At 38.0% G+C, this 10686-nt stretch overlaps 1 protein-coding gene across 1 annotated transcript in view; it reads right to left on the bottom strand.

Moving 5' to 3' along the window:
- Positions 1 to 486: 486 nt before the first annotated feature.
- FAM186A (family with sequence similarity 186 member A) overlaps positions 487 to 10686 on the bottom strand; it is an 83956-nt gene continuing 73756 nt past the window's right edge. Inside the window, 3 exon segments of the mRNA XM_007179793.2 lie at positions 487 to 674; positions 1316 to 1460; positions 3786 to 3978. Coding sequence (XP_007179855.2) covers positions 487 to 674; positions 1316 to 1460; positions 3786 to 3978 — 526 coding nt within the window.

Raw genomic sequence — 10686 nt, 5'->3', positions numbered from 1 at the left:
ACATGACCACCTTACCTGTTCTCTCTGAGTCTCTTCAGTGCATCCTGGGATATAAGCACCGAATTTACTTCAAATTTGGCCTAGATATGACAACTGCATTTAAGGTCATGTTACTGAATCATGAAGTGGGCGAAAGCATTCTACTACGGTCTTTCTGGTTCTTCCAGTAATAAATCCTTAAGGGTGGAATTCAAAGTGGACCTATGTAGTGTTAGATTAGGTTTCATGGTATTATAACTGCTTTTTGTCTGTTTGTTTGTTTGTTTATATTATTCCAGTAGTGACATCTATAGGCCTATGAAGAGAAACACTAAAAGACTAATGTTGAATTTACCTGTACTATTTTATGGCTGGTGTGAGTCTGACCTCACACCAAAGAACTACTTTTGGTAACTCCCTGGTGCTGTAAGAGAAAGTCAAGTTAGGGAAACAAAAGGTATGTGACCAAAGGCCCAATTACCAGAGTGCTCCCTCCCAGTCCTTAACTTACTTTGATTGAATGCATGTAAGAGATCTTCTGAACGTAGACTGAACATCTAACTGGAGCAGCATAGGAATATCTGGGTACCCACCCAGCTGGGCCCAGAGTGAATACATTGATGTCTTCTCTGTTATTGGGTAACTTGAAGTGGCTAGATCAGCATTCCAGATGGCTTCCATTTGGTCTTCTTGTGTAGAGAATCAGAGAGCAAGCACCACTTGGAAGCATCAAACTCTCCTGAACTCCATAACCATTCAAAAGAATGGCTTCAAAAGCCATTCTCCCCCCTTCTCTTCACCACCACCGTGTCCTATAAAGCCCCGCTGGCACCGAGGAACATTAGCTATGCCCATTTTGACTGAGAGATGGATTAAAACAGCAGAATTTGCAGAAATAACGTTTTTTCCCCCTGAAAGTTGCATTTCCATGACTTCACCTACTAATATGTTTTAAAACGACTTTCTTAGCTTCATGGAGTATACACTCCATATGCAGGCTATGTTTCCCCCACAGCAGTCTTTTCCCCTTCCTTCCCAAAGTTCCTACCTTCTTAAAAAAAAAAAAGTAATGCTTCTAAGTTTCTTCACTGTGTGTATTAAAATAATTTGTTTCTTCATAAGGAAGAATCAACTTCATTTTTTTTAAGGAACTCAAAATTAGATATTAAATATTTAAGTAGAAGTAAGCCTTTTGCTAAATTAGCTAAGAAAATTAATATTCTCCCCTGAACTATATCATAACTGTGGAGAAGGGGAAGCTCTTGGGCAGGAAAAAAAAGCATGAGGTCCCACATATTATCCAAAGAAAGTTTAATGTCAGTCTTTCCTACCGCATACCTGAACTTACTGAATATGTCATACTTTTTGTCCTCTTCTTTTAAGATTGGCTGTTGAACAAATTTGGTAGAGGCAGATATTTGCTTCTTTTTGAGGATCAAAGGGATAGCTTGATTTAGATTCAATTTATATATCTCTTGAAGCTAAACATAAATAAATCAGAAAAAGGAAATCATGAAAAGAAAGGGCCAGAGTCTTTAGGAAGGTCTTCCTAGCGGGCCTTAGCTAAATTATGACACTTCCTTTTCCTTGGAAAAGGAATTCTCTTTCTCCATGCCCTTTCTCCCTTTCTCCTGCCACTCCTCAACCTCTACCTGCCTCCAACACACAATTTCAGAGTTGGCAGCTATGATATATAAAAACCGTGGTCCTGCATTAAGTTCTAGTTTTAGTCCTCTCATTTCCTAGCTTTGTGACTTTGAGTTAGTTGCTAGTTTTATCTGCACTTCTTTCTTCTCATTTCTAAAACAAGAATAATAAACACAGGGCTCTTATGAGAGTTGTGTAAGACAATATATTCATCAGTTGTGAAACACTGTGCAAATATAATGATAGCTAACATTGACTGTCAGGTGCTTTCTATGTATTAATTTATTTGATATTTACTACCTTACGAGATAGGTGCTATTATTATCCTTGTCTTACATATGGGGATATGAAGCTCAGAAAAGTTAAGTGGCTTACCCAAGGTCTCTTAGCTAGTATGTGGTAAAGCTGATTTGAACCCAATCTGGTAGCAGAACCAGCCTCTTGACCACCACTCTGACTCAGTGTAGGTATTTATTCATTTCTACCCTTTTCTTCCTTTTTGCTTTTTCCCCTCCCTTCTTGATGGCTTGATACCCACCTCATCATCTAGATTCTAGCTTCCCTGACCCCAGACCCTTATTAATCCTCTGAAATGCCCTAGACATTGTAATTCCTGTTAGACAGTTCATGACACTGCCAATTCATCTTGCTTTACTCCATTTACATTGGTCATATTTTCCAAACCCAGAACTATCAAAAATATCCAATTTTTGAGGTCAGAGAGTTTTAATGTTTAAAATGTACTTTTAGGGACTTCCTTGGTAGTCCAGTGGGTAAGACTCAGTGCTCCCAACGCAGGGGGCCCAGATTCAATCCCTGGTCAAGGAATGAGATCCCGCATGCATGCCGCAACTAAGACCGGGTGCAGCCAAAGTAAATAAAATAAAATAAAATAAAATGTAACTTCTGGGGAGTTCCCTGATGGCCTAGTGGTTAGGATTCCAGGCTTTCACTGCTGTGACCTGGATTCAATCCTTGGTCAGGGAACTGAGATCCTGCAAGCCACGTGGCGCGGCCAAAAAAAAAAAAAAGAAAAGAAAAAGTAACTTCTGGAAAATTCACAATATGTCTATAATGAGAAGTCTCTCTGTACCTTCTAGAGTAGCAAGTAAACTAATCTTGTAAATTAATTACTTTAGTAAAAGCAAATGATGTATAACTATAAAATATTCCTAGAACTCCAAGAATGTTCCAGAACTCCACGCTGGAGAAAATAATGGGAGCATATAATCCCAGAACAAAGAACTCTAATCTCAGCTCTATAACTTTTGGGAGGTATCACTTCCAAAAGCATACTGATGGTCATCTCAGAGAGGGCTCTGAGACATAATTGGGTGATGTCAGAGTTTAGCAGGATCTTCTGTGCCTGGTGCTATGTAAGCAAGTTAAGTAAACCCTTATCTCCTTTTTTTGTAAATACATATTAAAACTTGCTTTCTGATAGTTTTGAGGAATGTAACCACAAAGAATCAGCTGGAGAGCAGTGACCTCAAGAGGTTTCATATCTAGAGGCTGGTAGATGTGGGTTGACTAGGAAGGAGTTGAGCATATCTGGAAGTCTCTCCTATTCTAATCTTTTCTCATCTAGAGAGTCCAGCCAGTATTCCAGTTGTCAGTTTAGGAGTTTCAATGAAGTCGCAGTGTAGTGGATTGAATGGTGAACTCCCCAAAAGATATGTTCACTCAGAACATGTGAATGTGACCTTATTTGGAAAAAGGGTCTTTACAGATGTAGTTAAGGATCTCAAGATGAGGTCATCCTGGTTTAACCAGATGAGTCCTAAATCCAATGGCACACGGCTTTATAAGAGGAGAGAACATAAAACACACTAGGAAGAAGGCCATGGGAAAGACAGAGGCAGAGATTGGAGTTTTGCAGCTACAAGCCAAGGAATGCCAAGGATTGTCTAATAGCCACCAAAATCTAGAAGAGAGACTTGGAACAAATTTCTCCCTCAGAGCCTCCAGAAGGAACCAACCCTGCCAACATCTTGATTTCTCGAACTGACCTCCAGAACTGTAAGAGAATACATTTCTGTTGTTTTAAGCCATGAAATTTGTAGTATGTTATGGTATCTCCAGGTAACTGTTATTTTCAAAGCCTGCCACTTTCACTTTTCTTACAGCACACTGGGGAGAGGGAAAAGAAAACAGATTACCTGGCTGAATAAGTACATCATTTTCCTCAGGCACTGATTCTGTTTCTGCTGTAGCGACTTCTGCTTCTCTGTGCAGATCTGCATCACCTTTTTTTGATAGTCATCAATTCTGCTCAGCATTATGTAGAGGTTCTGGGTCTCATAACCTCTCCCAGTATTCTGGATGGCTTGTAACCATTTAATTATTTTGTTTCTTGGAAAAATTAACAAGAATTAGATTCATGTAATTACTGACACTAACTCAGCAAACCTGGTGTCACCATTCTCATCTCATCCTTAGTAAGTAGAGAGAGATAGTATAGGGGTGGCAGGCTTGCTTAATGAGACCTTAATCTAGTTCCCTATATGACTAAACTTTCAAAACTCTATATGACTGTCAAATTTTCATTAACTCCTCACAGAGTTTTTGGTGTTAAAATAGTGTTGCTTATTATTTTTTAAATATATTATATTTTAGTGTTGATATGTATACAACATATAGAAGGTACTTAATACAATTATGAAAAAGAGTGTCCTTGCCTTCAAAGCACTTACAAGCCAGATTAGGAGACTAATAAATTGTGTCAGAGAGAGAATGAAATAAATGCTAAATAACAATTTAGCTGTTTGAGCAAAAAGGAAAACGTAATTAATTCTAACAAGAGGAATAAAGAATGCTTCATAGGAAGATATTGAATAGGATCTTGAGGAACAGTCATAAAAATGCAGTACTCTCTTTACTATAATGTACGCCACAACGTTTGGGCCTCCAAAACATAGTTTTTTGCCATCCACATTCTACAGGAGAGGAAAAGGAATCTGAGCAAAGTTAAGTAATTTTCTAAAGTCACATAATTGATAAATAACAGATTTGGGAAGCAAACCCACATCTTTTCTCTTTCCACAATACCAGTATTTCTCAAAGTGTGGACCCTAATCACCTGGACTGAATCATTTTGTTGGGGGTGGGAGGGTGGTGCTTATTGATAATGCAGATTCCATGGTGCATCCCCAGACCTTTTGAATAAAAAATCTTGGTGGTAAGCTTCAGGATCTGTATTTTAAAAAAAATCTCAGGTAAACCTTACAGCCACTGAAGTTTGAGAAAAAGGGGATGAAGAATTCCAGGTTGAGGGAACACTCTAAATAAAGGCAAGACAATGAAAGTTATATTTTGGGAGTGGTGAGTAGTCTGGAACTTTTAGACCACAGATATGTTAATGGATATAGTGGGGGATGAGACTGACATAGGTGGATTATGAAAGGCTTTAAACAGCATGTTATGGAGTTTGGATTTTGGGGGAGGTAGGCAATGGGAACCCACTGAAGATGTTTTTCTGAATATATGTATTTTACATATATATAGAGAGGGGGAAGGGAATAACTCTTAGGTCTCTTTGTGGGTTGTAATAGCTTAGAACCTACTATATATATGGATCATTTAATACTTAAATATATTAACTTTCTGAGTTAATTTTGTATTTTTTTATTATTATTATTTTTGGCTGCGTTAGGTCTTCATTGCTGCGTCCGGGCTTTCTCTAGTTGTGGTGAACGGGGGCTACTCTTTGTTGTGGTGCAGGGGCTTCTCACTGCAGTGGCTTCTCTTGCTGTGGAGCATGGACTCTAGGCACATGGGCTTCAGTAGTTGCAGCACGCGGGCTCAGTAGTTGCAGCAAGCGGGCTCTAGAGTGCAGGCTCAGTAGTTGTGGCGCATAGGCTTAGTTGCTCCATGGCATGTGGGATCTTCCCAGACCAGGGATCGTCCCCTGCATTGGCAGGCGGATTCTCAACCTCTGGGCCACCAGGGAAGTCCCCTTGCAACCATTCTTTGAAGTAATTATCATTACATCAATTTTACAAATTTGACTCAGCACATTTGAGTCTTAGAGAAGTTCAGAACTGGAAATTCGAGCCAAGGTCTTCCTGACGTCAGAGAAAAAGCATGATCAGAATTTGGATATAGGGGCTTCCCTGGTGGCGCAGTGGTTGAGAGCCTGCCTGCTAATGCAGGGGACACGGGTTCGAGCCCTGGTCTGGGAAGATCCCACATGCCGCGGAGCGGCTGGGCCCGTGAGCCACAATTACTGAGCATGCGCGTCTGGAGCCTGTGCTCCGCAACAGGAGAGGCCGCGGTAGTGAGAGGCCCGCGCACCGTGATGAAGAGTGGCCCCCGCTTGCCACAACTGGAGAAAGCCCTAGCACAGAAACGAAGACCCAACATAGCAATCAATCAATTAATCAATAAAAATAAATAAATAAATAAAATCTTTAAAAAAAAAAAAAGAATTTGGATATAAAACTATTACTACCCTCCTACACTGTTGGTGGGAATGTAAATTGGTGCAGCCTCTATGGAGAACAGGATGGAGGTTCCCTAAAAAACTAAAAATAGAGTTACCATATGATCCTGCAGTCCCACTTCTGGGCATATATCTGGAGAAAACTCTAATTCGAAAAGATACATGCACCCCATTGTTCATAGCAGCACCATTTACCATAGCCAAGACATGGAAGCAACCTAAAAGTCCATCAACAGATGAATGGATAAAGATGTGGTATATATATATACAATGGAATATTACTCAGCCATAAAAAGAATGAAATAATGCCACTTGCAGCCTATGGATGGACCCAAATTTTATCATATTAAGTGAAGTAAGTCAGACAGAGAAAGACAAATATCATATGATATCACTGATATGGGGCATCCGAAAAAATGGTACAGGGAATTCCCTGGTGGTCCAGTGGTTAGGACTCCATGCTTCTGTGCTTCCACTGCAGGGGACACGGGTTCAATCCCTGGTCGAACTAAGATCCTGCAAGCCACGTGGCATGGCCAAAAAAAAAAAAAGATAAAGATGAACTTATTTACAAAGCAGAAATAGACTCATAGACATAGAAAACAAATTTATGGTTACCAAAGTGGATACCAGGGGGTGGGGGAGATGAATTAGGAGTTTGGGATTAACATATACACACTACTAAATATAAAACAGGTAAACAACAAGGACCTGCTGTATAGCACAGGAAACTATACTCAGTATCTTGTAATAACCTATAATGGAAAAGAATCTGAAAAAGAATGTATATATGTATATATATTTATATGTATATATGTATAACTGAATCACTTGGCAACAAACACAACATTGTAAATTAACTATATATCAATTTTTAAAAATTAAAAAATAAATAAATAAAAATACTTTATTGCTAAAAAATTCTAACAGTCATCTGAGCTGGTAGAGAATCTTGCCTCAGTGCTGATGGCTGCTGACTGATCAGGTGGTGGTTGCTGAAGGTTTGGGTGGCTTTGGCAATTTCTTAAAAAAAGACAACAATGAAGTTTGCCGCATCCATTGACTTGTCCTTTTACGAATGATATCTCTGTAGCCTGCAAAGCTGTTTGATAGCATTTTATCCATGGTAGAACTTCTTTTAAAATTGGAGTCAGTCCTCTCAAACCCTGCCACTGCTTTAACAGCTAAGTTTATGTAATATTCTACATCCTTTGCTGTCATTTCAACAGTCTTCCCAGCATCTTCATCAGAAGAATCTATCTCAAGAAACCACTTTCTTTGCTCTTCCATAAGAAGCAACTCCCCATCTATTCAAGTTTCATCATGAGATGGTAGCAATTCAGTCCCATCTTCAGGCTCTACTTCTAATTCTAGTTCTCTTGCTGTTTCCACCACATCGGCAGTTACTTCTTACACTGAAGTCTTGAGCTACTCAGTTATCCATGAAGGTTGGAATCAACTTCTTCTAAACTCCTATTCACGTTGGTATTTTGCCTTCTTTCCATGAATCATAAATGATCTTAATGACATCTAGAATGGTGAATCCTTTCCAGAAGGTTTTTGATTGACTTTGCCCAGATCCATTATCTATGGCAGCTACTGTATAGCCTTACGAAATCTATTTCTTAAATAATAAGACTTGAAAGTCGAAATTACTCCTTGATCCATGGGCTGCAGAGTGGAAGCTGTGTTAGCAGGCATGAAAACAATGTGAATCTTAACGGAGATTAAGATTAATGGAGCATCTCCATTAGAGCTCTTGGGTGACCAGGTGCATTGTCAATGAGCAGTAATATTTTGAAAGGAATCTTTTTTTTCTGAGCAGTAGGTCTCAATAGTAGGCCTAAAATATTTAGTAAACCATGTTGTCAATAATTGTGCTGTCATCTAAGCTTTGTTGTTTCGTTGATAGAACATAGCAGAGTAGATTTAGCATTTTAATTTAGCATGGTTAATGAGCACTGACTTCAACTTAAAGTCACCAGCTGCATTAGCCCCTAACAAGAGAGTCAGCCTGTCCTTCAAAGCTCTGAAGCCTTGAAGCCAAGCATTGACTAATCCTCTCTAGCTATGAAAGTCCTAGATGGCATCTTCTTCCAATATAAGGCTGTTTTGTATACATTGTAAATCTGTTTTTTAATATAGCCACCTTCATTACTTATTTTAGCTAGATCTGGATAACTTGCTCCAGCTTCTACATTAGCACGTTCTGCTTCACCTTGCACTTTGATGTTATGAAGAGGCTTCTTTCCTTAAACCTCATAAATCAACCTCTGCTAGCTTCAGACTTTTCTTCTGCAGCTTTCTCACCTCTCTCAGCCTTCATAGAATTGAAGAGACTTAGGGCCTTGCTCTGGATTAGGCTTTCAATTAAGGGAATGTCGTGGCTGGTTTGATCTTCTATCCAGACCACTAAAACTTTCTCTACATCAGCAATAAGGCTGTTTGTCTTTCTTATCATTCGTGTGTTCACTAGAGTAGCACTTTCAATTTCCTTCAAGGACTTTTCCTTTGCCTTCACAACTTAGCTAACTGTGCAAAAGGCCTAGCTTTCAGCCTTTCTCAGCTTTCAACATGCCTTCCTTACTAAGCTCATTCATATCTAGCTTTTGACTTAAAGTGAGAGACATGAGACTCTTCCTTCCACTTTAACACTTAGAGGCCATTGTAGGGTTATTAATTGGCCTAACTTCAATATTATTGTGTGTCTCAGGGGATAGGGAAGCCCAAGGAGAGGGAGAGAGATGGGGGAATGGCCGATTGGTGGAGAAGTCAGAACACACAAAACATTTATCATTTAAATTCGCCATCTTATATGGATATGGTTCATCATACCCCGAAACAGTTACTGGTTTCCACCGACAGACACACACACACACACACACACACAACTTTGCTTCTTTCTTCCTTTCTTTGTCCTGCTAGACTCTCTGCCTTTGCTGCCTTACTGACTTTTACTAGTTCTTTGAGACGTAGTTCAAAGGTCTGGACTCCTAGAAGCTTTACCTAACTCTCCCCTCTCCTCAGTCCTCTTGTATAGAGTAGGTGATATACCATCATTGTTCTTTCCACATCATACTATATAATCATCTGTTTGTATGACTGTCTCTGAGTAGGCTTTGAGTGCCCTCAAGGCAGGGATATAGCTTATCCATTTTTGTATCCTTCCACCCTCTACCCCCTGGGCCTAACCCAGCCCCTGGCATGTAGTGGATATTTTAAATGTTAATGAATTAAATGATAAGTTAAATCCTATCTAGTCGCCACAACATTTAGTATCTTTAAGAACTTTCTTCAATATATATGGAAATGAAATGTTTCATTATCAGCATCTGGTGTAATTTTACATTCTTTCCATCATTGCTTTTCAGGTATATTACACTGATCATGTGGTAATACAACTCTAAAACTGTATTTTAGCATTTAAACATGTAATCTTTACTTACAGAGGTTCTACAAAACTTTCTTTATTCAAAAATAGTTTATATTATTATACTTTATATTTTCTCTCCCATGTAATGTTAGAATCTTCTTGACTCAGCCATTTTTATTATGGAATCTTTCATCTGTCAATATTTAATTCCTTGTTATACCTGTTGGTGATTTGATTATTATAACATTAAATATTAAAGAAGAGCTTTCTGAAAAATGAACAAATTGATCCTTGATGGGATTAAAGTTATAAGTGTATAAATTAAATATTGTTGTGAAATGTTGATCTATATATTTCAATTTTTAAATGATTTTACTAAAACAGGTCACATCCTGTCACTAGGTCTTCAAAATCTTCAATAAAACTAAACAACCTTAATTGCCATATAAAAATTAAGAAAGTTGTCATAGAATTCCCCCCCAAAAGTACCAAGCCCATATAATATCATAGGTGAAATCTACCAAACTTTCAAAGAATAGCTAATTTTATCATTAAACTGTTCCAGAGCATAGAAAAAAAATAAGCTTTCACATTTTTTAAATGATATAAACTTAAAATTATACCAAAATTTGACAAAGATAGCACCTAAAGAAGTAAACCACCAAACTTACTAATGAATATCAATGCAGAGTAAAATCCTAAATAAAATATTAGCAAATGTAACACATTCAAAGAAAGGTACAACAAGGACAAATTCCAGGGATGCGATGATGGTTTTAAATAATCATATTAATAGATCTGAGGAGAAAATATGTTCTCTAATAACCATGAAAATGAAGTGCTGAAATGACATTTATCAAAATGTGATTTAATAAATTTAACAAAATTCAACATCCACTCTTGATTTAAAAAAAATAACGAAACAGGAGCTGATGGATACTTCTTTAATATGATAAAATGTATTTCAACCCAAAAGCCAGCATTTTTTAATGACATATACTAGAAAGATGTCCACTATCACCACTATAATAATTAGCAATGAAAGGGCTTACATTTTGGCATTCTGAGTTACAAAGGAATGGAGAAAATAACCCCCCTCAAAATGAAATTGACTAAGGTTAAAGTTGTTTTGTAACTTTTTCAGAAAGGAGAATATAAATATAAACAATCCTTTTAAATGTTCTTGAAGGTGAGTTTTTCCTAGAAAAAAATAACATGGGACCATGGAAGGGCACTACTAGCTGTT

The sequence above is a fragment of the Balaenoptera acutorostrata genome, chromosome 11 (genome assembly GCF_949987535.1).
Source record: "Balaenoptera acutorostrata chromosome 11, mBalAcu1.1, whole genome shotgun sequence".
NCBI classification, from domain to species: domain Eukaryota; kingdom Metazoa; phylum Chordata; class Mammalia; order Artiodactyla; family Balaenopteridae; genus Balaenoptera; species Balaenoptera acutorostrata.
The sequence above is the reverse complement of the archived record's forward strand: the minus strand, read 5'-3'. Positions and strand labels throughout refer to the sequence as shown.